Raw genomic sequence first — 27,962 nt, forward strand, 5'->3', positions numbered from 1 at the left:
CAGCAAACATAAGCTGGAAGAGACAATGAGCTGGAAGGAACAATTCTCCCCTAGAACACATCTCCACTACAGATGGAACGCGGACCTCTGCATGCCTGGATTTGGGCCCAATGATACTGATTTCAGACTCCTCGCCTCCAGAACTATAAGAGAATAAATTTCTGTTGTTTCAAGTCACCTAGTTTGTCATAATTTGTTATAGAAACTATAAGGAACAAATACAAGAACGAATAAATCCTCTTTAATATTTAAGCCTATTTGAATTTACTATTTTGTGAATTGCAACCCAAAGAAGTCTAACTGATACAACAATTCCTCTCCCGTGAAGAGGTAAAATCTACAGAAGGGCAAATCCCCAGTGGGGGGCAGCCAGAGACCCTCCTGATCTCTGGCCGGGTAAATGGGGTTCGGGTAGGGTCAGCATCAGATGGCTCTCAGACTCCAAGCAAAGGCATGATGGGAGTTTATTTACAGACAAGTCACAACAATCAGGGCCCACACCGGCTCTGGCGAGAAGACCCCAAGTACATACAGGTCCCAGTATCCATTAATACCAGGCCCCTGCTGGAGGGACCAAGAGTCAGGCAGGGTCAAGGGCATGGAAGGAAGAGGGCCCCACTCATTGTCAGATATCAGAGGTCACCTGTTGTGGCCCCCATGCCAGAGGAAGAAACCGCCCTTGGCCCTGAAGAGCGGACACTGAGGAGCATAGGACAGGCTGTATTCTCGATGCCTGGCCACAGAGCAGAAGTCCCCGTAGCAGTGGCATGGGGCATGGAGACACTGCAGGGCTCCTCCAGACCTGTCCGGGAGCCGGGCATGAGCTGGTGTCCTAGGCCATGGCTGCCCATCATGCAGGAGGCTCCCCCAGTTTGCGGGTGGCACTCGTGATCCGTTTATTCTCCCGGAGGTTTCGGAGGCGGGCACTGAGGCTGCTGATCTCCTCCACGTAGGCATGGGGAACCCACCCCTTCTCACCATCTGCCAGGCGGACCCCCTCCAGCCAGCCTGGGGGCACACAGGCCAGGAGCAGCATCAGTGGCAGCAGAGGGACATGAGGGCCAGCTATGCGAGGGGACACAGGCCCTGCACACCTCATCTGCACCCCCGGGGCCCGGGGAACATCATCTCAGCATCTTCCAGCTCCAGAAAGGACCCTGCCTCTAGCTGTGCTTGTTTTTCCTGACATCCTGGAAGAAGGGTATTTCCTACCCTCCCCTGTCAGTCACTCTCAATCCTACATCTTTACAATCAGGAAGTTCCTCCTCTTGTCTAACTTGATTCCTGTACGCTGTGGTTGATCAACCCTTGCATAACCTTCTCCTGTGAGGTCTTAGCCATCTAGCTACCTCCTGCCCACACAAGTCCCATCAGGGGCGCCTTCCCAGGAGGTCCCTCTCACCGTCACTGGTCCGGGTCCTCACTGCCAGGATGTCAGTCTTCTCCAAGGTCAGCTCGTCTGGCTGCAGTGCCTTGTATGTCCTGACACACTGAACCTGGGGGTGGTCTGACAGCCCAAGGGAGTCTGAGAGAGTCCGCAGGGCATGATGGGTCAGGCAGGGGGGCAGGGAGGGGCAGTACGAGGAAGTAAGGGGGTGGGAAGGTGGCTGCTGCTTCTTTCCCTCGGCCCCTCCTAGCCCACCATGGTCACGCTTCTCCTCTCTTACCCTAAACATAGCTCTAGGTGAATCCAGTCCCCCCGGCTTTGGTTAGTGCTTCGGTGCCCAGGGCTCTCATCTCCCCAGCTCAGTCCAACACCTTGCTCCTGACCTCGAGGCCAATGTCCAACTGCCCCCAGACACCCCCCACGAAATAGTAATGGCCGCTTCATGTACCCCTTAGTGCTATCTGCTGCTCTCTCCAGTCTATCCTTCTCCACTGGGATTCAAGCCACATCACTCCCCCATTTATAACCCTCCAGGGCTTCCTTCCTGTTCTTCTTAGAATGAAACCCAAAGTCCTCCTTGCAACCTACACAGCCCTGCGTGGTCTGGCGTTGTCCCCCTGCTAATCTCCTCTCCTCCCCTCTTCTTCCTCTCTCCATTTCACCCATGAAGCTCAGCCACACTTGGTCACCCTGCTGTTCTTCAAACACTCTAAGCTCCCCTCTGCCTCAGGGCCTTTGCACTGGCTGTTCCTCCTTCCAGAAGTGCTCTCCCCAGGTCTTTTCATGGCTGTCTCTCCTTATCCTTCAGGGGCCTTCCCTGACCACCTCTTTGGAACGGGAAGCTCACCCCCAGCCTAAACAGGACTCTTAGCTCAAGCCAGAAAATCTGCTCCCATCCAGGCCCTCAATTCTCACTATCACACAAGGTGAGCTGGTAGCACTGGGGAAACCACAGGTTTTGGGGCCACGCCTGGTTTGAATCCCAGCTCTGCCACCTACTGGCTGTGTGACCTTGGGCAAGTTACTTAACATTTCTGAGCCTCAGTTTTCTCAAATGAGAAATGAGTCCACCTAACAGAGTTGTTGTAAGGACTAAGTAGAATGATTGCATATATAAAGCCTCTAACACCAGGCCTGACACATGGCAGGTACTGGCTCAGCCCTAACTCCCCTGCTCAAAAACCTTCAATGGCTACCTAGTACCCTTCGTCAAGGTCTTCTGTGATTGGGCTGCACCCTGGCTTACCCGCCTCATTCCACACCCAAAGGACAAGTCTCTATGTCCACGGAGCACCTCCACCTGCCACCACCACCACCTCCCCACACGCCCTGGCCACTCTGGTTCCTGCCCTATTGCAAATGATACAAAGATAGAGACAGATCTGGGTTCTGTCCCAGCTCTGCCACTTGCTAGTTGGGTGAACTTGGACAAGACATTTCATCTCTCTGAATCTCTGCTTTCTAACTTGGAAAATGGGCTTCTGTGGGGATGAAATAGGAACATATAGAAAACGTTGTCAACTCCTGTGTATATGGGGGTCGGCCTGTCCTATGTGAATCCTGCCCATCCTTCAAAGCTATGCAGAGCTGGCTGATTCATCTCTCTCCCTAGTAGCCCTGCTGGTCACGTGGCACCCAGGATTGGAGGGAAGGAGCAATGAGGTACCCGGCCCAGGGGAGGTTGGCACAGAAGGGAGGAGGGTGGCAGGCTGCTACCTTTCCCCTCGCTGATGACCTCCTTGTCCTCCTGGCGGCTGGACGGGCACATGGCGGAGATCCATCGCTGCTTCTCACTTCTGGGGAGGGGAGGCTGAGTTATCACAACATGCAAACTGCAGCCAGGGTGTCCTGCCCTATGCCACCATCTTAAAGCCAGAGAAGAAGGTCTGTGCCTGCCTGCGGGGTCCTCTCTCCCCACACACCCAGGCCCACTCACTCCGTCCTGGCTCTCAGCAGGAACTGGTGCTTCGCATGCTGCCCGTGGAGAAGCTGAAGGAGGAACACGTGCCCAGGGATGCCCTGGGGCTTCAGGCTCAGGTCCTTCACCTGCAGCTCGGACATCTTGGCATGGACAAAGACAGCAAACTTCCCTAGCCTGCAGGGCCGGGGACGCAAGGTCAGCCTGGCCTCGTGCTCAGGCTCCCAGCCCCCACCCTCAGGACCAGGCAAGTTCTGATTAAAGGCAGAAGAGGTCATTTGCCCCTCTAGCACTCTCCCCAAGGAAACTTGGCTGCGCAGGGCACCACCTCCCTGGCAGCCAGCAGTCCCCAAAAGGAATTGGGAGCTGTGTTGCTGCCAGCTCACTGACAGGTGGAAGGTGAGAAGACCATGCTGTCAACTTCTCTCTGAGCCTCTGCCCTGAGCCCCGGTTCTAAAGAGCCAACTGGGCAGCAACTCTGATGAGACCTCTGAACCATTTAGTGTCTGACTTGCTAACTGGTCTGGAAGCTGAAATTTGTCTCTTGTTTGCCACTCTATTCCCACAATATGGGTCCAATAAACACTTGCAGGAAGGATGGGTGAGTTGGAGGGGAAGTTGAAGATGTTCCGTAGGTCCTTTCATCCCAGTTCATCTAAAAAGAACTATCTCCCACTCCAAACCAGATCCCTTCACTATTCCCCATTCCAATGAAAGATCCCACCAAGTTCCTAAGAGGAAACTCAGTCGTCATTCTCCCTTCTCCCTCCCCCAACCCCACTCCCCACCAGCTATGTCCTATCTGTCAATCTCCTTATAGTCCCCAGAATTCACTTATCCTGAGCCCCCTACCTCTTCTGGAGCATCTACTCTCACCTGGGCAATTGCAAGAACTTCCAGTATCTCCCCTTACAATCCATCCTCCAAATTGGTTAGGAGTAAAACCACGCCTCTGCTTAACTCTCTATGCTCCCTACTGCCCTCAGAAAGTACAGCCTCTGTACCCTGACTTTCAACACCCCAACTTCTCTCTCCTGCCCTTCCCCTCTTCAAATCCAGCCTTCATCTCCCCCAAACACATTTTGCTCTTATACCTTCTGGTGACTTTGCTATATCCCCCCAAACTTCTCTACCTGGAAAACTCCTACTTATCCTTCAAAACCCAGCTCATATGCCTTTTCCTCTGTGATGCTTTACTGGTTCTCACCCAACACCAGGGTATGCTACAGTACCAGTGTACCCTTCCATCAAAACCCTGACCAGGAGGTTATCAGGATGCATTTTCACGGGTCTGAGAACTCCTGTGAGCAGAGAACAAGTCCCATTCGTCTCTATATGCCCAGTACCCATCAGAGGGTCCACTAGGGAACAGGGGTTCAGTGATGCTTTATTGAATGCACAAATAAATCAGGAAGGAACTCTTCCCCTAGCATAAGATGTCCATCCTCCATCACATCTAGCCTCAAGGCTTACCCCACTCAGGAAGTCCTCTCCCTCATCCCTCACTTATACTAATCACAGCCAAGACTGAGTGAGTGCTCACTATGTCCTAGGCACTGTGCTAAGCTCTTCATGAATTATTATCACATGGACTCTCCCTACATGGTAGTCTCTATTTTACAGGTGGAAGAGAGGATAGTACAGTGGTTAAGGGCCTGGGATGTGGCATGAGACAGACCTAGTCTCCTCCTGGCTCCTGCATTTAGCAGTTACATGCTCCTCAGAATAACAAGGGCGCCTACCTCCCAGGGAGCTGTTTAGAGGACTAAGGGAATGATCCACACAGGATGTCTGGCACAGAATAGGCACTCAGTAAAGGTTATTTATTATCATTATGACTCAGGGCAGAGCTAGGACTCCAGCGCTACGCTCTTAATCCCTGCTCTAATTGGCTTAAGCTCAGAACAGCTTCAAAGTCCTCTGCACACAGTCTAGCCATGGATTCTCAGGTCTGGAAGATGAACTTGCCTCGAAGTTCCGCCCTTCCTGCAGGAGCCTCCTAGGCTCAGGCTGCCCTGGCAACACAGCCTGGCACACGCTGGCATTCCCTGGCCCAGTGATGGACTGGTTGTAAGCCCACTGGTGGGGAAGAAGGGAGTCTAGCTCCAATCTATCTCCCCCTGCACCCTGCCCCGACTCACTCCTTCCGCCGGGAGAGCAGCAAGCAGTCATTAAAGAGGTGCAGGTACACCGCCTTGCTGGACAGCTTCAGCTTGGCGGGGGGCGCCGCAGGCAGTGGTGCCAGCTCCACCAGCTCCCCATGCCGCACCAGCCAGCGGGCCTGAGAGATCAGCGGGAAGATCTGAGCAGATGAAGGAGGCAAGGGAGAGGACAGGTCAGGCCCGAGGCAGCAGGGCAGAGAGCACAGGCCAGGGATGGGAGGCTGTGAGCAGTGATGAAGTGGCCTGAAGACCCCAGGGAAGGAGGGGGCAAGAGCTCCCCTTTACGTGCCCATCCCGCCCCCTGCAGGCACGCACCTTGCCCTCGAAGTGGATCTTTTTGCTCAGGTGGATGAGCTCCTCTGTCCTCTTCATGGACTGCACACTGGCATTGCACTCTTGTACCAGCTGGGGAGGCCATGGGTGGGTCACCTGCAGCCCCCCAACCCTGGCTCCCAGAGCCCAGCCTCAGACTGCCCCCTGGGAACCAGAGGCTCTGAAGGCTGGGGCTCTTTTAGAGACACAGGAGGTTCAGGGAGGCCCTCGGGAGCCAGACAGCCCCCGCCCTGCTAAGCTCACCTCCTTGAGCGCATTGAAGGCCTTGGTGGCCATGGCTTCGTCTTCAGAGCCCTGTGCTGTCCGCTTCAGGATGTTCTGGAGGGCGAGGTGGGTGCAATGAGGCAGGCCATGACCTCCCCCTCTGACCCTGTCCACCTGTGGGTGCCCCAAGGGACTGGCGAGTAGGCACCATGGCATCTCCCTTGCCCAGCCCTCACTCTGCAGCCTGGTGCCCTCTAGGTACCTCCACCAGCATCTTGAGGCGGGTGATCCTCTGAAATGGCAGGATGAGGAAGGAGGTGAGGGGCAGACGTTGGCACACAGGAGACTCTTCCAGGCGAGCCAAGATGCTGGGGAACTTGGGTTTCTCCAGGCTGGAAAATAGGGAGAGGTCTGGGGTCACAGGTGGGCCTGAATTCCTGGGATCCATGACCCCAGCCACCCTGTTGGTGCTACAGGTGACTTCTCAATACATCCTTCCTGCATCCTGGTTACAGAGCACTTTTTCAGGGACCCCTCCCTCTCAGGCCACCCTTCCACACTCAGTACTCTGCACTTACTCCAGCTTGAGACTCCCTCTATCCTCCCCCCTTTCAAAGTCCCCAGCCCTACAGCAGGCGCTGGTAGGTGCGCTCCTGGTAAGCCTGGTTGGTGACGTAGGGCAGGTAGACGCGGCGGAAGGCCGGGCAGTGGTGCAACACAACGTCGCACACACTGAAGCGCAGGACATCAGCCTCCAGACGCTGCTCCAGGTCCTGCAGGAACCTGAGGGGTCGGCGAGCGGTCAGGGCCAGAGTGAGACCCCAGACTTAGGAACCCGACCAATCGCAGGCTCAGCCCCCCACCCCAAGGCCAGGCTATTCCCTCACCTCTCACTGGTGCTCTTGACCTCGGGCAGTTTGGAAAACAGCCACTGCTTGTCCTGCGTCCCCAGACACTCGCTCAACTCAGCCGAGCCTAAGAAGTGACCCACGGCCACCGACAGGCTGTGGATGTATGAGGCCTCGGACGTGATCAGTTCAAACTTGGCCTGAGCAAGGGCGGACGCGGGTTGAACGGGCTGGGCCAGCCCACCCCGGATGCCCTTGCCTCCAATATCTTATTCCCAACTCTACCAAGCCCAGGACACCACCTTCCTAGACATAGCCGCACCCCGTGTCCCTGCCCCTCCACTAGCCTCACTCCTGATCTACTGCCTGGTGGGGTTCGGGACCCGCCTCCTGCCGCGCACAATCGTTCAAACCTGACTGGGACCCTCGACTGAGCTCCTAACACCGCCCATGGAGCCCGGCCCCAGTCGTTCTGTGGCCCCGCCCTCCCACTGACCCCGCCCCTGCTCCTGGCCCCGCCCCGGCCCAGGCACTTTCGCTGCGGATGGCTCGGCTATTCCCCAGTCGGGACTATCAGCGATCCCTCCTCCTCCTCCGTCTCAGCGGCATTCCGCCCCTCCTCCGGTCCTGCGTTATCCTAGGCCTCGCCCCCGTTGGCCCCGCCCTGACCCCGCCCCTTTGCCCAGCCTCTCAGCTGGCCTCCGGCTCCCAGGCTCCTCAGTCTCTGCTGGCAGCTAGCCCCGCCTTGTCAGGTCGTAGCATCCACCTTCACATTAACGGTCCCATCGGCCCCATCCTCTTGGGCCCCGCGTTTCCCGCGGGCTCCCATGCCCACCTTCTGCAGTTTACAGTCCCGCTGGCCCGGTACCCCTGTGGCCGGGTCCCGGCTAAGTCCAGGGATCACGTGTTCCTGGCCCGCCCCTTCTGTTGCCCCACCCCCTCTGGGCTCAGGACCACCTCCCAAGACCAGTAGCCCTGCTGGACCGCCCCGCCGGGTCCCCGCGCGCACCTCCTGCAGTTTGCAGTCGCGCAGGCTCAGCGTGGCCAGGACGCCGCTGCCTCGCACATCGGGGATGTCCTGCCACAGCGAGAAGGTGGAGCCTCGTGCCGAACGCTGCGCCCGGAAGGAGCTGCTTGGGGAGAGGTTGGCGCGCGGCGGCCCGGGCCCCTCCTCCGCTCCCTCGGCCTCGTCCCCAGGGCCCTCCTCCTCGCGCTGCTGCCGCCGCAGTTCGCGGGCGCTGGCCACGTCGCTGTATTCCTGGTAGAGGACGGCTGGGCGGGGAGAGGGGCGGGGGAGGGCTGTGGGGCACCCGTCCGCTGCCCGGCTCCTCCCTGACTCCTCCAAGAGCCCGCCTCAACAGGCCTTTCGACGGTTCAGGTAGCAGGACACTGAATTCATTCATTCACTCACTCACTCATTTCATGAACACTGCTTGGGCACCAACTGTGGGCAAGCCTCTGTGCTGCACACTGAGAACCTAGCTCTCTCTCTCTCTCTCACACAGGATCCCTACTTCTCAACTCTCAAAACCCCAGTTACCCAGTTTCCCCAAACCCCCAGGCCCTTCCCCCATGACCTCCTCCCACGTACAGTTAAGGAGGAACCGTGATTGGCGTCGCTCGCTGTCACCCCTGGAACCCAGAGCTGACTCTTCCTGCGAGTGCAGCCTAGGAAAGAGAGAACGTCAGGGCTCTTCTTTGCCTGCACCTCTGCCTCAGGCCTGATCCCAGAGTGGGAGGTGGTACCTGGACTCCGGCCAGCTGCCATGGCCCCTGCTTGGGTCAACAGGGGCTGCCATCGCCACACCATCCACCCTCATCTCCACACTGCGCGACTCCCTTCCAGATGTTTTCCCTGGAGAGGGCAAGAGCTGAGAGTGGGTGGTCCCAAGAGTGGCTCTGGCCACCAAGGCACCACACTCCAGCTGGCCAGCAGCCAGTCTCAGGTGTCCAGTGAGTTGACCTTGCCCCACCCTACATCTGTTTCATGGGCTGCTTTTAGGGCCAACGAGAGGAGCTGGTACCTTCCCGGGCTGCTCCAGTGCCTGACCCAGGGGTTTGTGCCCTGGCTGCCGAATTCCGCCCCAGGCGCAGGGAAGAGTGCAGCCGGGTCATCAGCTCAGAGGCGGAGAAGCGCCTCCGCTCAGGCCCCTCAAGGCCCACTCGGGTGGGCCCAGACAGCTCCAGCGGCCTAGGATCCTCTGTGTTCAGGGTCTGCTCTGCCATCTGGCCAGGCTCGAGGAAGACCGCTTGGGGCTCTGGGCTGCCAGGGGCCTCTTCACGCTGGTACACCCGCATCTTGCGCCCTGCAGGGAGGTGGGGTGAAAGCGCAGGCTGGCATCCACTGGGGTCTCTCCCCACCTCATCTCTGCTGCTGTCCCATGGCCCTGAGCATCTGGGTGATGTGCCCAATTGAAAGGGCAATGTTTTTGCTGAGATCTGGTCCCCAGGAAATGGGATCAACAAGAGTAGAGAGAGCACACGCCTGACTGCAGGTGGGCAAAGGGCCAGAGAGCCCTGCACCGCCACTCACTTGCTGTGTAACTTCAGACAAGTCACTTATCTTCCCTGAGCTCCAGTTCCCTATCACTAAAATCTACCACTTGACCTGCCTGTTTGGGGAACTCTGGGGCTTAAGAGTCCTAAAGAGCCACCCAACTTCTCCCGGATCTGCCCCACAGGGCCACCACCCCTCATCCAGAGTAACTCACAAGCTGACTTCTTCTCTGAGCCGTGGCTGGCCCGGCGCTGCGGCTGTGGGTGCTGGGGATTCCAGGGTCCTTCCAGAGGTGGGGGCTGGGCACTAGGACAGTGTGGCCAGCTGCCAGCCCTGCTGGGCCGCATCCCTCCACTGGTGGAGATCTCGTTGTCTGGGACTCCTGGGGATGGGGGCCATAGCAGCCCTTGGAGAGGAGCAGGGGTCCCCAGGGACCAGCGGCTGCCAGGAACCTGCAGCTCCTCTGGGGTGACAGGGAAGAGATCCAGACACACAGGGCTTGGGGGCTGCAGGGTGGGCAACTCCGCAAAGGACAGACTCTCCTGCTGGCACACAGCTACTGGGTGGCGGGCAGTGCTAGCTGGCCCGGCCAGGTGGGGCTGGAGGGTGGCAGGTGGCCCACAGTCCATTCCTCCTTTGCTCTGCCGCTCACCTGGGCCTGCAGAGGAGAAGGTATCAGAGCCAGACACAGGACAGCCGGGCTGGCCAGTAAGGCACCATGTCCTGGAGGCCTGGACAAACCTTGTGTGTAGACATATGTACACACGTATGTACAAGCACACTCACACACCTAATTATACAGGAATAGCTAATACTTACATCGCACTTAATGAATGATAGGCCAAGTGCTTTATACATTTTAACTCATTTAATCCTCATAACAACCCTGAGTTGATGCTATTATTATCCCCATCCTATAGGTGAGGAAAGCGAGGTGCAAATGTTATTTGGGGAATGATGAAGCCCAGGCAGTCTAGCACCTGAGTGTGCACTTTTAACCACCTTGTACATTTTCTAACTCTCGTTGACATGACCCGATGTCGCTACATACACTGTCACACAAGTCTATGGATGTTCCATGCACATCCACACACATTTTCCCCCGAGTACACACACTGACATACATACTTTCACAGATACACTCACACATTCACACACACTTTTGTGCATAACTACATATTTTCACACACACACACACACACACACACACACGCTGACCCATCAGATATTTACATATCCACTCAAGCTTTCTCAACACTCCAGTTCCATTCACACTCACACACCAGGATGCAGACACACACAGACACAGGCTGAGAAGTCCTGGCTTTGCTGTTACCCAACCTCCTCTCCCATGCCCAGAGTTGCAAGCTTCAGCGCTGAGTGGTGCCCACACCCATGCCAAGCTGGCTGGGAGGGTCACAGACTGGCAGGCGCGCCATTACGCAGATCAGGCTGGGCCCTCCCAGGAGAAGGGCAGGGAGGTGTCCCAGACCCCAAGCTTAGGGCGAGGGAGAGTATCTTCCCTACCCCAGCTCCCAGCCCCGGGATCAGGCCAGGCTGAACGGGTCTTGTCTGGGCAGGAAGTCAACCCAGGGAGGCTGCCGGAGCCTCAGGACAGGCCTGATGATTGATCCAGGGGTCCAAGCCCCCACAGCCCTTGCCCTGTGGCCCTCTGCTGCTGCCCTCCTGCAGCCCCTCACCTCTCCAGTTGAGGCCCGCTGCTGATGTTCAGCTGCTCCGGCAGGGGAAGCCCTCTCTGCCCAGCTGGCTGGGGGAGATCCCACCCAGACAAAGAGTTTGATTCATCAAACCCTGTGGTGAGGCAAGCGGTAGGGAGGGAGGGAGCAGGCAGCGGCTGGGCGGGGGCCTACCCTAGCCTGGCCTCATTGTGGGCAGGCGGGGCAGCAAGGACCCCCCCACCCCAGAGGCCCCTCAGGCCAAAGGGGCAGTGCCCAGCCTGGCAGGGCCAGAAGACCCAGGAGACAGAGACTGAGATAGACCTAGAGAACAGGGACCCTTTAGACAGCAACTCAGAAATTGAGACCCAAAACACTGAAACCAGAAATCATGGACTCTGAGACATTCAGGGACCCAGAGATGGAGACAGACACTGAAAATTTCAGACGGACCAGATACTCAGAGACAGATGTGAAGCCCAGAATACGCCAGGGAGACAGATGGACGAATGTTTCATGTCCCGCAGGGTTGCCAGACCAGTGGGGAAGCCAAAACAAAAACAGTTACAATTCAGGTTGGCAAGAGCAGAGCCAGAAGAACCATCAGAGTAGGATGCTGGGCTCCACTCAACCCTAGCATTCCAGGAAGGCTTCCTGGAGGAAGTAATAGCTAACCGTTCTGGCTGAAATACCCAGGGACCCAGTGCACATACATAGGGAGAAAACCTTGGCCTTAAAGAAGCAGTGACAGTGTCAGTGACTCTGGAAGAGAGTGAGGGAAGAGAGGACCCAGTGGGGACAGCTGGCTCTGACTGGGCCCCACTCTCTCTGCATAACCCCTCAACTCTTCCCTGGTTCTCTTCATCCCCTGCCTTGGTACGGGTGGGGGTGGGGGTCGTCCTAAGGGGCAGTTACTGCTTTAGCTTGTACCTTAAGCCTCTGTCCATCTAAGCAAGTCTCAGTTTTCTCATCTGGCAAATAGAGTAGTCCTGTCAACTTTGCAATGCTAATATCAAAATTAAGGATTACGCATGTAGCACATAGTGGGAACTTTGTCGTTGATAGTCATTCTTCTGATTATGATTAGTCTTTCTCAAGTCAAGGGGATGGCTTGGGCCATCACACAGATGGGGAAACTGAGGCAGTGAGGGTGAAACACACCCTCTTTCTAGGAACATGTGGCAGGAGACACGGGACCACTGCCCACCAGACAGGTCTCTTTCTCTCCAGGAACCATAAGTCCTCAACACAGAAGTCCCACTTGCTTCTGTAGGCACACAGGTGCGAGAATACACACATGCCCCTGCTCCCTTATATTCTGAAAGATTCTCTCCACTTGGGTTCTGGAAGCCCCTGGAGGGCAGGAAGGAGCCTCCCCCCCACCCCCCACCCCTTCAGTTGCAGAAATAACTGAGCAGAAAAAAAGATGGAGCTCTTGGGGCAGGAATACCGCCTCCTAAAACCTCAAAGAAGAAAGCTGGGTGAATGTTGGGTGGTGGTAGAAGGCATTTTGGGGAGATGGGGTTGGAGGCAGGTCCCTGGAGGGGGAAGCCAGGAGTGAGTTAGCCTCCACCTCTGTCCAGGCTGAGGGGTGATGAGAATGACCCATCTACCTGGGCTGCTTGCCCTCCGGCCTTCCAGGGATGTGACCCACTGACCCTCAATGCTGGAGACCGAAGAGGGACCGAGTTGTGTTCATATTGTGTGTAGCTCATTTCTGCTAGGAAAATAAATAAAAAACCTCAGGAAGAGAACTGGCCTAGGTAGCAGGGACATTAGCTACGCAAGACATGACCACAGGATACTCGAGCACCCACTAGGCAAGACATTCTGGAACCCATCGGGGAAATCCCCTGCCAAGATTCAAAGCCCAAGTGACACGGACCAGCTGTGTGGCCTTCAGCAAGTCACAGTCTGTCCCTGGGCCTCAGTGTCCCTATCTGTAAAGTAGCCCCAAAGGCCCCTTCTGGCTGCCCTTTCTAGGAAACCTGTGTCATCATGAGTGTCTCTGCAGGTTGAGAAGGATGGGGAGAGGCCAAAGGTCCCATCCAGTGGGCACTGCTAATCACAGGGACAGTGGGAACACTTGGCAAGGCTGGCAGAGACGGTCCTTGGACACCACCATGGTCCAGGGAAAGCATCTCTGGCTTCCTGTGCCTAGCTTTTCCCTGCCCCCTCCCTGGTGCCCCTTGCCCTGCTGCCCAGAGGAGTAGGGACGCTGCCAGGGACCCCCAGCCCCTTAAGGGGCAAAGGCAAGTGGAAGGTCATGGCTGGAAAGGGGTCGGAGCCAAGCACGCTGTGGAGCCCCAGGAGGCCGTGAGTGGGGACCAGGATCAGAGGCCAGTCGGGAAGCACAAAGGACTCACTTGGGAAGACTGGCGGGAGGAGGATGGGGCTGCTGGCAGCCAGGTGGGGCCCTACCTCAGCCAGGGAGCTCCGTCCAGCCTCCAGCACGGTCCAGGGCTCCAGGCCACCCTGGGGGCTCTGGGGTTGCAGCCAGGTCCTCAGGGGGCGATGTCAGCATGGCCCCTGAGCCCGGCAATGCAAGCTCCTGGGTATTGTGTGGGGCAGGGAGGGGGGAGGTGAAGGCGGAGGGAACCTCGCAGGCGGGCAGGCGGTTGTCTCAACGTGCCTGCACCCCGCCCCCCTTCCCCAGAACCGGTTTGGCCAGTCTGGGGTACAAGAGGGGGGCTGGAACAATGGGAGTCCTATGCCCAGGAGAGGCTCTGAAGGACCCCAGACTGACGTCCTAAAGACAGGGAGGCACTGCTTTTCCTCCTAGGAGACAGGTCTCCCCTCTTCTAGAGCTTCCCAAGTGTGAGATGTACTCAGGAGGCTCCTTGGGGCTGAGGAGCATCCTGGGAGGACCACAGAGAACGTCTCAAGCCTTGGACTCCTCAGAGACCCTGAGACCTCCTCAGTGTGCTGACCCTCTCTGAGCTGGCTGCAGCATCCACAAAATGGGCACACTCATCTCTATGACTGGCAGATGGCAGTCCTGACAGGTGATGATCTGGCATCATCCTGGCTGGCCTTTCCAGCATCACTGCTCCTCATGAATGACCCATCTTCCCCTGCCACCCAGAATGACACACCTCACCATCTCCAATGGCCTCCTCCACCAGGAAGCCTTCCCAGACTCTAGTCCACACCAAATGAGCCCTCAGTAAAGCAAATAGCCCAAGTAGAACCAGCCTCGGGTAAGGAGGGCCTACTCTGTGCCCACCAGGCAATCTTTCCAAGCCTGTGAAAAGGGAAGCTGTTTCTCCCTAATACTACCTGCCTTGTATCTGAGCACTCGGCAATTGTCCAGGCACTTAGTATTAACAGGAATATGTACAAAAACACTAATACTTCTGTTGCTAATAAGTCACTGTGTGCCAGGCACGGTTCTAGATACTGTTATTGCTCCCACTTGTCAGAAGAGGACACGAGGCTGTACAGTTGTCAGGGGCATTATCCCATTTAAATCTCTCATCAGCTCTATAAAGTCCCTACCTTACAGATGATGAAATTGAGGTTCCAGGGTTTAAATAACTAGCTCAAGGTCACACAGCTAATAAGAGTCAGAACGAATGTTCAAATCCACATCTGTCTGACTCCATCACCAACCTGGGTCCTTAACCACTACCCCGTACTGCCTCACCAGGCTTTGGGGAGGATCTGGTGAGAAGTGTGTGAGAAACCCTTTGGGAGGGGTCTCAGCTGCCCGAATTAACTCCTTTTATTATTATTCATACACTGCAGGCCTTGATGAACACATAGGAAAGTGGGTCCAGGGCCCAGACCCCAATGAACTCTCCCCCTACCAACTGGTGACCATTCAATTCAAAGTGATTAGGTCAGTCCATAGCCTCTTATCCCCTTTGGCGCCTCAGAGCATCGTCACATAATGAGAAGACACTGCACACAGTGGGTGGGGACCAGGTGTCCGTGGAGAGGTGGCAATCGGGGGAGCAGAGGGAGGTTTATTGTCAACATTGCACATAGGACAAGAGACGAGGAACATGGGGAGGGAGACAGCGCAGGACTGGGGGTCTTCAGAGAACTCTAACCCTCTCATCCCGGCTCCAGGTGGACCTTGGAGACGCTGGCCAAGGTACTGCCTAGACCTAGCCAGAAGCAGAGGACCACAATCGAAGGAGCATCCTGGGAGACCTAAGGTCCTGGAAGGGCAGTCCCGCCTGGGCTCCGGACACAGCGTCTCTGCTGCAGTGGACAGAAAGCACGACTTGGTCAGGCTGAGCTCTCTGGCCCTCCAGAGTAGAGGAGACTCGAGCAGAGATGTTTCAAAGGGGGCGTGGCGTGGGCGGAGTTTGGTGAAAGGCGGGGCCAGGAGATAATTATAGGTAATCTGGCCAAATCCTCCCTCTTGGGAGAGAGCAAACCAGTGGGCGGGGCCAAACCAGAGGGCGGAGAAAGAAAGCTGAACTAGGCCTGGAAGCCGGCAGAGGGGGCGTGGTCAGAGGGGTAGAACCAGGGTCAGCAGGTCTCGCTGACCGAAAGCTGCGCCTCGCGATTGTGCGCCAGCGCCAACTTGCCCAGGTAGCGCTCACGCTTTATCTTGATAGCCAGGGTGGCTAGCGCATCGGCACTAGCCAGGCTATGAGGTGCAGGAAGAAGAACACCACGTGTTGGGGAGAAGGGGGGCCAAAGAGAGAATGATTGCTTTAGCAAACTTAATTTATGGAGCACCTACTAAGTGCAAGGCACTATTGAGAGCATTTTGAGTATTCATTGAATCCTCACAACAATTCTAGGAAGTGAATATAATGACTACTCCTGTTTTACAGGTGAAGAAACCGAAGCATAAACAAGTTGGCATTTGTCTAACGACACAGAGGCGTCTTTCCACACCTCTAAGGCTGGGGAGCCTGTATTCTAATCCGAACCCTTTAGTACTGGGGACCCTGTTAGAGGTAGGGCTTGAGAAAGAGGATCTTGGGAAAGCTGGAGGGAAATGCTTCCTCTCCTTCCTCCAGGTCTATGGCCAAGAGATATGTAGTAGTAGTAGGTAGTAGTAACATCAAATCATTGAGCACCTACGAAGTGCTAGGCACCCAGCAAGCGCTTGACATGGAGTCTTCCTAACGATCCTATGGAGTAGATCCCATTCTGTAATATATCCCCATTTACGCCAGTCGGCCAGAGCCTGAACTTGAACCCAGGTTTGTCCAACGGACAGATGGTTGAGCTTACCCAGAAGGCGATGAAGACCAGACGCACAGCCAGCAGCTTCCAGTTCAAGAGAACGAGGTTCCCCTGCATGAAAAGCCTTGTACCTGGGTTGCGGAGGGCAGAGGCGGGGTAACCCTGTGAAGATTCAACTCCCCGTGGGACATTCCCAGCCCTCCTTGCTAGAGCCTGGCCCTGCCCCTTCAGCAAGTGCTCCCAGCCAGCTCTGCCCCACAGACTCAGCTTCCAGCCCTCCCGGCTTAGGTGGCAGTCACTGGGGCCAAACTTTGGTTGGCAGACATGCACCTCACCCAGGGCTTAGGGGTTACACGGGGTGGCCGCACCTCCCTGCCAGAGCATGGAGCTGGCCCCCTGCTCCTTGGAGGCCCCACAGACAGATCCTGCCCCTACTAGGGAATGATCCCCACCTACCAAGAGCCAGCCACCCGGGAGTACTCATGTCCTCGTTCTGAATGCCAAGCAGAATGCAGTACTGACCAGGGTGTCCCACAAACCCACGGGCCACTGCATCATTGGGCAATGTGCCCTCCCACTCTGGGACCAGGCTGCAGCTAAACTCCATGCTGAGGGGACCCCTCTCCCCACTATGCCACTGACCTGCTGGACTTCTACCCACTGAGAGTTAACACTGGAGCCATGTCCCCCCAACCCCCACCACCCAGGTCCCAACAGACCCAGAGGGCTATGTGTTCCAAGAGGCCTTTGAGACCATGGCCCATATCTACTGCTCAACCCATGAGAAGCCAATGGGGAATTTCTGGCCCAGGAAGAGGGGGTCATGCTGCTGTGGGGGATGGGGGGGGCAAGTTCTTTTGGTGATTCTCCCTACCACTCCTTCCAAATGACAGGGGCAATTACAGTCATACCACCTCCTGGGAGCCTAGCCCTTTAAGACTCCTAACTAGTCCTCATTCAAAACTGGAAGCTCCCTGAGAGAATAACCAGCTCTTGTTTCTTTCTGTGTCCCCGGTATCTAGTCCAAGGTGCTCAACGAAAGGCCACCACAAAGGTGGCGATGAGCTCAAACTGCAGCACTGGGAGGTGGGGGTGTCAGGCCTGTGCCACCCAAGGAGGAATGAGGAAATGAATGCAGGTGTCAGAGTTTCACATCTATCCAATGAGGCATTGATACGTTACAGAGAAAACTAAAGCCCAGGGATATCAAGGACCAGCTTTAAGGTCAACAGCAAGACCTTGGTAGAGACAAATCTGGAGGTTCAAGGATGCTGCTGCTTTTCTGGGCCACTGCCTTGGAGGGCAACAGCCTCAGAGGATGGGAGGGGGGTCCTCACCTGCCTTTCAAGAATGTCACATAGAAGGGAGAGGAGTAGAAACTGACAAACTGGAAGATGAAAACTGAAAGTGAGGGCATCTTCATGGACGGTCTGGGTTCTGTGCATCTCTGGGCAAAGCGCAGAGCTGGTCAGAGTTCTGTTGGGTGCCAGGGGCCAGGTATAGCCCATTGGGTCAGTCCATATGCTCTGTCCCCAACCCTCCTTCCCCTAATGCCAACCGTTCACTTGAGGATGGCTGAGCAGTCCGGTGACACCAAGGGTGGAGCTGCAGGTTAGGAGGTACAGGTAGACCATGACGCAAGGCTCCCAGTTCCCAACTGACACCAGGACACCCGTGTGAACCCCTGCCCTCACTCACCCCACTTGGTGAGCTGCTCAGCCAGCAAGGGATAGACCTGGCCCAAGAGGGGGTCAGCCCCAGGTTGAGCACAGGGCTGCTGGTGTTGACATTGTTGCCAGCCAACGCAGAGTGACAGCCTTCACCTGGAGCCCAGCCATGTGGAGCACTGCGAGGACTGAGGATGCCCACATTGGGCCTGGAGCTCAGAACCGTGCTCCCACCCTCCATGGTCCCAAAGGACACTCCTTGGGTCATGAGCATTGGGCTGCCTGCAGGGAACATTGCAACGCTGACAATGCCATAGTAAATGATGACAGACACCAGGAAAATCACCACCATGCAGAGCTGGGGGGTCAGCAGGAAAGGCTGTCAGAGCTGGACGGCAGGCCACCAAGGTCCCAGCACCCCTGGAAGGGACACTTTTTGCAGAGCAAGGGCCTAAAGCCCCCTCACCATGATGAGGATGACTGCAGAGCCAGTGAGTAGGCGGGAAGCCTCAAGGGACCAGGCTCAAGGGATCACACGGCCCTGTAGGCTTCTGTGAGGGGCTTGAATGGTTTTCCATGTATCCCATGAGAGCCCACTGGATGGCTTTTGAGTAGGATAATGCAGGATGTGGTTTGTATTTCCAGGATTGCCCTGGCAGCTGAGAATGGATTAAGTGGGGCACACATAGAAGCAGGGAGGCCTGTTGGGAGGTGACTGCAGGGATCCAGGTGAGAAAGAATACTGGCTTGGACGGGGCACAGGGTGTGGGGTGGCAGTGGAGATGGAAAGCAGCAAACAGAGGCAGGATCAATGACTAGATATTTGGGTGGATAGGTGGGTGGCTGGATGGGTAGGCGAGTGGATGCTTCTCCCCTATTTCCTTGTTCAAAGCAGGGTTTCTCTTTGAGACAAAGGCTCCCAATGTTTACCATCATCCTGACACCAGGAGAGGGTAGAAAAGTAACCCAGGAAAAGTGTGGGAAGCAGCTAGATTTGGATCCTGGCATGTTGGACTCATATGTCTCAGCTCTTCCCAGCATGCCTGTGGCCTCGGGGAACTCTGGGAAGCAGAGTTGTGGGTCTGGAGAGTTGGGCATCACTGCGGTCCTGAAAGTCACTGCAGTCCCAGTGTGGGCCAAGGGGCTGCTCTTGCAATTCCAGAGTTCCAGGAAGGCCATGGCCCAGGAGGACATGATGATGCTGAAGAACAGTTCCTGGATGGTCACATAGGTAGCTCGGGTGCGAGGGACGGAGAGAGGACACGCTGTAGGGCAGGGCCCAGCACTGCCTTCCCAGCAGCCAAGCCCAGGTGCTGGGTCCCAAACACCTACCCATTCCCTTGCTTTCATGCCTGGCTCACCTTGGCCATGGGGCACATCTCAGAAATATTCCATGTGGCACAGGTATGCCAGAGTGTTCACATGAGGTAGGTACCCCTGCTGGCAGGTCTCCATCCTATGAGGGTCTATTATCAACCAGCCAGCTGACCCAGCCTACCGAACCCATCCTCTAACACTGCGCCCCCCCCAACCCACTCATGCTGGTATGTTGGTGCCCATGTTGACTAAGCCAGAGATAAAGACCAGGTTGTTCTCCAGGGCGGCAGGCAGCAGCCAGGCTGTGTAGCAGCAGGCAGGGGTGATACAAGGCCGGTTTCCATCTCTGTACTCTACTCCAGGCTCCACCCTCCGCACCAGACTCCCCTAAGCAGGCAAAATAGATGACTACCTTCTCCCCAAAGTACTCTTTAAAAAAAAAAAAAAAAAAAAGATTTAATTGGGGGAGGGGAACAGGACTTTATTGGGGAACAGTGTGTACTTCCAGGACTTTTTTCCAAGTCAAATTGTTGTCCTTTCAATCTTAGTTGTGGAAGGTGCCGTTCAGCTTCAAGTTGTTGTCCTTTCAGTCTTAGTTGTGGAGGGCGCAGCTCAGCTCCAGGTCCAGTTGCCGTTTTCTAGTTGCAGGGGGCGCAGCCCATCATCCCTTGCGGGAGTCGTACCGGCAACGTTGTGGTTGAGAGGACGTTCTCCAACCAACTGAGCCATCCGGGAGCTCAGTGGCACCTCAGCTCAAGGTTCCGTGTTCAATTTTAGTTGCAGGGGGCGCTGCCTACCATCCCTTGTGGGACTCGAGGAATCGAACTGGCAACCTTGTGGTTGAGAGCCCACTGGCCCATGTGGGAATTGAACCAGCAGCCCTCGGAGTTAGGAGCACAGAGCTCCAGCCACCTGAGCCACCGGGCCGGCTCCCCAAAGTACTCCTGTACGTGACCCAGGGACTACACTTGTTGCAGCACCCCCAGTGGGCCCGGTATGAGTACAGCAACTGGCAAGGGGTGAGGTCTGCCCCAGGCACCTGGTACCAGGGCAGCTCAGAGGGGCTCTAGGGGAACAAAAGGAGGGAGGGACGCAGGGAAGTCCCAGAATCCTCTCCGGATGCCCTGACAGTGGAAGAACGCTGAGCGTGTGTTATCTCTGCCTCAGGCAGTGAGGAGGCTGAAGTGTCCACCAGCGGACCAGCAATGCCCACCTCTGCATATTTCTGCTTCCCAAAGACGGTGGCGGGCCAGCATCTCTGCCACTGCCAGGGAGAATCCTGGGTCAGCTCCACCCACTTAAGGTCCCAGATGGGCCCTCCCCAGGCGCTGTCTCATCATTCGGTGCCTCTGCGTGTTGTAAAAGTAGGAGTCGTGGGAATCGTTGCCCAGGAATCTACACAGAGCAGGGGTCAGAAGCTGATGCTCCGCCCAGTCTCAGGCCTCACACGATGGAGTTCAGAGTCTCTGGGCTGAGGACAGAGGAAGAAGATGTGCCAGCTGCTAAAACCAGAGAGCCCATTTAACCACAAAGTTCACCTGGGCTGGGTGTATTCCAGCCAGGTAAGTATCTGCGGGGGATTGAACAGGTGGGAATTGGGGACCAGGAACCGCTAGGACACGGCTTGGGCACCGGTCTCCAGAAAGGACAGGCCGGAGATTTAAAGTAGGTTAAGGCAGGAGTTGCCTTCCAGACAAACCAACGACGAGCAAATGAGCCTTGATGGGACTAAGTCTGAAGTTGGCGTCCCGCCCCTCTGCTGAAGGCCCTGCCCATTCTGAGGTCTCACTCCACCTCGCTCTTCCAGCAGGGAGCAGCGGAAGGTGCACAGGTGGAAGTCCAGCGGCTTGTTAGGAAGATGTTACTGCAGAGGGGTTGGTTGCACAGATGCAAGCGCCGCAGCAGCTCCGCGGAGTCCGTGTTGGGTCCAGCATGGGGGACAAGCGCAGGGTCACCAATACCTGGGAAGATTCCACCCCCAAGATGACCTTGCCCGGGACCACACTTCTTCCCACCTGCAGCGGAGGGCACAGGCTCAGTTCCTCCGAGTAGAACACGAGCAACTCCCAGGGCGCGCTCAGTTTGGCGAAGTGCACGGCGCAGGCGCGGTGTTCTGTGGGACCGCGCTCCTGGGGGGCCGGGTCTCGGGTGGGCCAGAGCCCGGAGCCCCTCCCTTGGCGATCCCGGCCAGGGGTGACAGATCCCGTTCCACGCGGGTCTTTGCTGCCTTCAAAAGCGCTTTGACACGCGTTTCCTCGTTTACATTTCAAACCAGGAGAGAGAACTAGCACCCGCATATTACAAACGTAGAGGTAGATTCTGAGTAGGCCGGGGTCATATAGTAATGGCTGCTGTTTCCCATTTATTGGGTACCTCCCATATGCCAGGCCTTGGGCTGAGGGCTTTACACACTTCGCCCATTTGATCATGACAGCCCGCTATGGGGCTCACAGTACCAATAAGTCCATTTTACCGATGAAGTGCTGAAATCGCTTGCGCAGGTCAGAGCCAGTTAGGAGAGTCTCGGGGATGGAGCCCACGCAGGCCGCCTCTGCAGCGCTCACCTCCGCGAGGAGCTGCCTGCCCACGCGCAGGTTCCAGAGGAACTTACCGCGCCAGCGCAGCTGCAGGAGTCGCTGCCGCTCGACCCGCCACGGGGGTCGCGGCTTCTCCACCTGTGCCAGCGAGGGCGAAGTCTGTCCCATTGCAGGGGCAGAAGAGCAGTTAGGAACGGTCTGCCCCACCTTGTCCACATTCATCCTGAGTGGGGAGTGGAGGTATGTGTGTGCTGTACTAAAGCCAAAATTAAAGGAAATAGGGGCACGTAGGGACGAGTGGGGGGTATGTGCCTTTGAGACTTTATGGTGTAATTTCTGGCACCAAAACTGGGAAAAGACAACTCCCTGATTTCCTGGTGGCCTTTGACACGCCACAGTGGCCTCTGCTAGGCCCTGAGAAGAGCTTTATCTGGAGCCCAGACTTTCTCCCTGGACGACGTATACAGGACCCACCACACAATTTGCAGTGTCCAGAATTTCAAGATGGTAACAGCAGAACATGAAAGCAGGTGCCGGGCCCTGTGGACCGCCCGGGGACAGGCCCAGGAAGTTGGCCTGGATCCCTGCGGGTGTACACGCCCTCCCTTCTCACTCACTCTCAACAAACTGAGCTCACTCTCAGGGCTGAGCAAACAATGCTGGGATGGGGGGGTGGCCAGGCTTCAAGTTCCAGCCTCACTGTCCTCCCTGCTTTGTTCTTTCCCAAGGAGACGGTGAAGGGAATGGTTCACACCTTAGTTTGGAGTGAAGGTGGATGATGGGTGATTGTTTGACTGGGGCAGTGCTAACTAACCAGGATAAGACTGGCCTGCCCTGCCGAGGGGATGATCTGGGTTATTTCTCCAAGGCAACCTTCTGGCTCTTGGCAGAGCTGGTACCAAGAAGGATGCTGAAGCTTCCTTTCTGGGAGAGTTTTAAGCCCAGAGATAACTGGCTGGGATGGGATGCGGGGTAGCCGGTGATCACACACAGGTATGTGTAGCACGAGGGTCACATTCAGGCCCAGAGGCTGTCACCAGGTTGCACTCCTACACCTTGCTGCTGCCCTAGTGTGGTAAAGTCAACTGGAACTAAGAACAGAGGGGACCGTGCTGAAGGCCAGCTGCCTGGGAGCAGAGCCGAAGGCCGCAGTGGCATATGGGCTGTGCCGCTGTGAGGCCTGGGGTCCTGCCAGGGACATTCCCTCTCTGAGATACAGGAAGCTCAGGCCTCTGCTCTGAACCAGAGTTGGGGTTAAGAAAGTGTTAAGTTAGTCCTTCAGGTCCTGGAAGGGTTGACAAGCCAACAGGCAATGCCCATGATGGACAGACATAGCAGGTGCCATGCAGGCGATCAGTGTGCTCAGGAGTGCAAGCAGGGGGTACATGTATGAGCCTCCTGTGTGGGCCTGGAAGGGGGGGAGTGTTTTAGGACAAGTGCTGGTGTGTGCGCACACATGATCACGTGTGCGAGTGTGGTGTACAGAGCTGCCAGTGCTGTCTTCTCAAGAGCGGGCTCCAAGGGCCAGCAGGCTTTGGGGGTCACGATACCTAGGCCCTGCCAACTGGGTCAGACTCAGGTCAGGCCTCAGCCCAGGGGCCCAGCTATGGAGCCAGACGGGGTATCATTAAGGGACTGTCAGAAAGTATAAAAGCCCCCTTTCGTTAGCACCCTCCATGCCCCCCACACACTTTAGCCAGCACTCACCAGTGCCTCTGGCTGATGCGGCAGGGATCAGACACAAGAACGGGCAAGTTCACTCACCTTCCGGCTCCTGTTCTCGCTGTCTTCCCACACAGCAGAGCTGCCCAACAGGCCAACTCACTCCGTGGCCCGCCCTGGTCCAGTCCCTGGCCCTGCCCAGTGATGCTGGCAGGCCCCTATCCTACCTAAGCCTAGCCTGACAGCTTCATGATCAAAAGAGGCACTGCAGAGCAGGGCTCAGCGCCTGGATGCACAGGTGGACTACATTTCCCAGCCTCCTGTGCAGCTCTATGTGACCATGTGACTAGGTGTTGGCCAATGCAATGTGGGCAGAAATGAGGCACACCGCCCTAGGCCAGGTCTACAGAAACCTGGGTGACTGGCCTTCCACTTGCACTGATCTGTCTGCTGACTGGATGTTGATGTCAGGGCAACCTAGGAAGCCACGGTCTCAGGAAGATCTCAGCTTGGGTCTCTGAACCAGTGCATGGAGCGCCAACCCCTACCTTCACCTCCACTTGAGGTGAGACATAAGAAAAAAACTTTATAGAGTTAAGCCACTGAGATTTCAGGGTTTATCTGGTATAGCAGATGGTGGTTCCTTAACTAATACAAGCTCTTGATTGAAAGTCACTTGAGGTCGAGGGCCCTGCTGGGGCATGCCCTCTCCCCAGTCAACCTCCCTGGGTGCTGCAGGGGAAGGACAGCAGGAGATGGTGGGAGATGCCTGAGTCCTGGGCCTACCCATGCAGCTCCTCAGTTTCCAGAGCCTAGACTCCCAGGGCCGAGGGAGAAGCCAGTGGGCTTCAAACCACTGCCCCACTTCACTGCCATGAATTCTGCAAGGAAAGTGCTGCTGGGGCAGAGCCTTTGCAGGCCACCATCCTCCCTGACCAGGCCCCTCTGGCCCGTCCTTAGCTAAGATCAATAGTCCTGCCCCAGCCCTGGGCCCTGGGTCCTGCCCTCTGCCCTGGGTCACCTGAGGGTCAGGAGTAGGGATCACAGGTGCCCGCTCAGGGTGCTACCACACCTCAGCTGGGGGTGTTGTCTGGGGTGTTGGGGAGCAGGCCAGCTGCCACCTGGTCCTGGTGCCACAGCTGCTCCACCAGGCCATTGAGCACGTGGGCAACGTCAGCCAGCCCAGCCCGCCCATCCAGCGTGCGCCCATCTGCCAGCCGCCGCCCTGGCACACTCTTCACCCGCAGGAGGGGCAGTTCCCAGGCCTGCCGGAAGGCTGTGAGGTCACGCTCGGGCACGTCTGTGTGCATGTACTGGTCAAATCTGGAGGAGGGTCAAGGAGCCTGACCAGGCACCTCTGCCAACTACCCCATCACACCCAGTTCTCCCTCCTCCCCGGAGCCCCACAGCCAGGGTCTGGGGGAGGCCCTGCTACAGCCTTTGAGATAAATCCCATGGGGCTGGATGCCACAGCTGGGTAGAGGCAGGGTCTGCACCTTGCCAAGTGTGGCCTCTGACAGTCCTAGGAGCCACCCAAAGGATACTTGGAGCCGATGACCATTCTGACGACACCAGGGGCTTCACCTGTCATGCGGGCCAGCTGCCCAGGGAGGTCTTCAAAGGAGGCACGGTCAGTGAAAGAGAAGAGGAAGAGGAAAGCGTCTGTTTTCTCCTTGCAAGCCTGGGGATGGGGAGACTGATTCAAGGCTTGTAACCGTGGGATCAGTGCCCTCCTATAAGCTGCAAGGCCCCAAGATGTCTCAGCACAATCCCTTCTTTCACAGACTGGGAAGCAGAGGCCCAGAACAGGGTGTAGCTGGTCCCAGGGCAGAGCCCTGGCTGGGCCCCAGTCCCCAGGGCCAGCTCAGAGCTCTCCTAGCTGGGGCAGCGCCCTCAGTCCATTCATGCCCAATTCTGGCTCCTGCAAACCAGGCAGGCTGGGCTCAAACTCCTGGACTCAGAAGCCCACCTCAGACAACCAATCCCACCAGGACCCACCCAGGCCCCCCTACCTGCTCACCGGCAATATGTGATCAAACTTTTTGAGCGCAGACTCCCCGCAGTCCCAGAACTCAAAGCGGAACATGACGACACGGTCACTGGCCTGCAGCTTGGCCGGCCAAAATACCACAGTGGTCTGGATGCCTGGGGAGGGCAGGGTCAGCCACTTAGCATGGGAGAGGCAGAGGTGGAGAGGGTGGGGGGCCAGGAAGGAAGAGAAGGAATATGTCCCTGCCCTGGTAGGTCTCCGGTCTGATGGGGAAGGCATAGTCACAGACCTGGGAGAATTCTCAGTCTCATGTGGGGGAACCGATCTGCCCTGGAGGAGCCTTCAGTCTACAAAGGAGACACAGCTTTCGCCCCAGCCATGACAAAGCAGCAGTGTCATTCATATGCACAAGGGGACACAAAGGCCGAAGGATACTGGAGGATGTTGCAATATGATGGTCAATCAGCATCCAGTGGAAGGAAACAAGAAGGAAGGATTAGTGTTTCCGAGAACCTACCTTGTGCTGGCACAATGCTAGGCAACCCCCAGCAACCCCCTGGGGTTGGTACTACTATCCCTGTGGCACAGAGGAGCCAATGTAGGCCCAGAGAGGTGAAGTGACTTCCCAAGGTTGCAGAATACATGGTGGGGCTGGTTACCATGTGTGCAGTCCAGCGCCAGAGTCTTTTCGTCACCCCAGAGAAGGCCTTCCAGGATGGACTCACCAGTGGTCTCGTGGTGTACCACGGGCACCTCCAGACCAGCCAGCTTGGCCACTAGCGCCGTCTTGCCCACGCCACTCTTCCCACACACGAAGATCTTGTAGCTGGCCGTGTCAATGGCCATGGGCGGGGGCAGCACTGGTCGCTCGAGCAGCCCTGGGGCAAGGAGGGAGTCAGGTGGGGTCAGGGGGTCAACCTGCACTTGCCCTTCAGACCGTGGGTTGGACAACCTCATCTCTAAGGGCTTTTTCAGGGCTAACCATCCACGGTACTCTATGCCCATTACAGAGGCCTGGGACCCAAGCAGCAGTCCTGGACAAGAAGCTCTGCTGAGAACACTTATGCTCTGTGAGCTGAGCCAAGGCCTACTTCAAATACTACCAAATTATTATTTTTTGAAGTTCGATGCATGAATGGTTTTTTATTGATATTATCACGTTCTAGATTTCTCACATGTAAAAGCAAGGTTTTTTTCATAATTCTTTCCTCAGTGGAGAAATATCAATAAAAGTATTCCCCATTACTGTAAATAAACTCCTTAGAATCAATATATCAAGATATTTATGAATGTTTTAAATTTAAAACTTGCAGAAAACTGTCTAAATTATGATACATCTGTAGGCTTAGGACCTGAAAGTCCTAAGTTGTGGGTTGCCCTTTCATTTTCCGGTCGTAAGCCTTCTGCTACTTTGTCCTGGTCAGAGCAGGACTCTCACAGCTGATGGCCAGGCCCCCCTGCTGGCCTGTCAGCCCTGCCCTGCCGGTGGAGTTGGCTTCATCCTGGAGACAGCGGGATATGAAAGAGGCTTGTCTCTACTCACCAGTCTTAACATGTCTGTAAGATGTGATGTTGAGAAAGTTCAATGGGAGTTGTGTAAAGTGCCCAGCAGAGGGCCTGGCACCTGGTGAGGGCTCAGTCAACAGCCTCTCTAGTGACAGTAGATCTTGGCAGGGTTTTGCCCGTTTCCTGGCTCTGGTGATGGAATTAGCTCTACAGCGATTTGGGGATGGGGCCCCAAGGATAGGGCTTCTAGGGGTCCCCAAGGCTGAGAAGTACAGTGCAGCAGGCCCTCTCTGCCCTGCTTCTCTGCTCCACTCCCCACCCCACAGCAACAGGTGACACTGTTCTACCCATGGAATGACATGTGACAGGCTGGGGGGTAGGGACACTTACCAAACAACCGCCGGCGGTTCTTGCGCAGGATGCAGGCCAGGTACTCCTTGCCCTCGGCGCTCTCGTGCCAGTCTGGGACAATCACCGAGCCCGGGGCGGGTGGTCTGGCCATGGCTGGGCACCCTGATGACGTAGGGAGATGGCAGAATGCTGAGAGCAGGGCGAGAGGGTAACTGTCCCAACCTGGACCTGTGATCCCTCTTAAGCTGCCCTCTGACTCTCCCGTGGAGCCACAGCTCCCTCCTTGGGGGGTGGAGCAGTTAAGGAGTCCCACCCTTCTTTTTATCCCAATTAGCATTTTTAGAGTCCAAGCTCCCTTTCACTGTCCTGGTAGGTTGGGGAGGGGGAGGTTACACATTCCCATCTCCCTCCTGTTACCCAGAAGGCACAATTCCATAGTACCGTCTACATCACCGCCCCCAGTGCTCCCTGGGGGGCAGCCATCCCATTATTGCCCAGAGGGCATTTACATGGCCCCTCTCCCTTGTCACCTCCGGGATGGGTCACACAGCCCTGTTTCTCCTCTATCTCGTTGATACCGACTCTTGGGGCCACTCGGCCCTCACCATCAGCAGTGCTCGCGGACGAACAGATCCCTTTAAAAGTCAGCCTTGCGTTCCCGCCGCCCAGCCCGCCAGGCCTGCTTCCGCCCGTCCTGAGTTTGGCTTCGGTGCGCGTCGCCTGGCCAGGAGCTGGTGCATGAGTGAAGCGCATGTG

At 56.5% G+C, this 27,962-nt stretch overlaps 1 protein-coding gene across 8 annotated transcripts; it reads right to left on the minus strand.

The window, feature by feature from the left end:
- Positions 1-219: 219 nt before the first annotated feature.
- On the minus strand, positions 220-27,935 carry LOC148755355 (ciliogenesis and planar polarity effector 2). Of its 8 annotated transcripts, XM_088790203.1 has the most exons (17): positions 27,246-27,393; positions 26,075-26,227; positions 9,564-10,007; positions 8,877-9,158; positions 8,599-8,707; positions 8,444-8,520; positions 7,862-8,124; positions 6,892-7,052; positions 6,635-6,787; positions 6,267-6,396; positions 6,044-6,118; positions 5,783-5,872; positions 5,447-5,607; positions 3,324-3,482; positions 3,104-3,183; positions 1,403-1,525; positions 220-1,008 (listed from the first exon to the last, which is right to left on the minus strand). In XM_088790203.1, exons 1-17 carry the CDS (start codon positions 27,355-27,357, stop codon positions 851-853), a joined length of 2,730 nt encoding a protein of 909 aa, XP_088646329.1. In that variant the 5' UTR covers positions 27,358-27,393; the 3' UTR covers positions 220-850. The 8 variants fall into 8 exon arrangements, with proteins under 8 accessions (XP_088646329.1, XP_088646325.1, XP_088646322.1 ...); XM_088790199.1 differs by lacking the exons at positions 26,075-26,227; positions 27,246-27,393 and adding an exon at positions 13,447-13,601 and having other exon boundaries at positions 1,403-1,507; XM_088790196.1 differs by lacking the exons at positions 26,075-26,227; positions 27,246-27,393 and adding an exon at positions 13,447-13,601.
- Between the last annotated feature and the right edge of the window lie 27 nt (positions 27,936-27,962).

Source organism: Rhinolophus sinicus, chromosome 14 (genome assembly GCF_057876585.1).
Source record: "Rhinolophus sinicus isolate RSI-liver-muscle chromosome 14, RSI-T2T, whole genome shotgun sequence".
Lineage (NCBI taxonomy): Eukaryota > Metazoa > Chordata > Mammalia > Chiroptera > Rhinolophidae > Rhinolophus > Rhinolophus sinicus.

Coding starts and splice junctions, on each gene's coding strand:
- LOC148755355 (XM_088790203.1), bottom strand. CDS start 27,357: ATGGCCAGACCACCCGCCCCGGGCTCGGTGATTGTCCCAGACTGGCAC. Junction 8,708..8,876: donor CACTGGAGCAGCCCGGGAAG/GTACCAGCTCCT, acceptor TGCCCTCTCCAG/GGAAAACATCTGGAAGGGAG. Junction 7,053..7,861: donor GCGACTGCAAACTGCAGGAG/GTGCGCGCGGGG, acceptor GCCCTTGCTCAG/GCCAAGTTTGAACTGATCAC.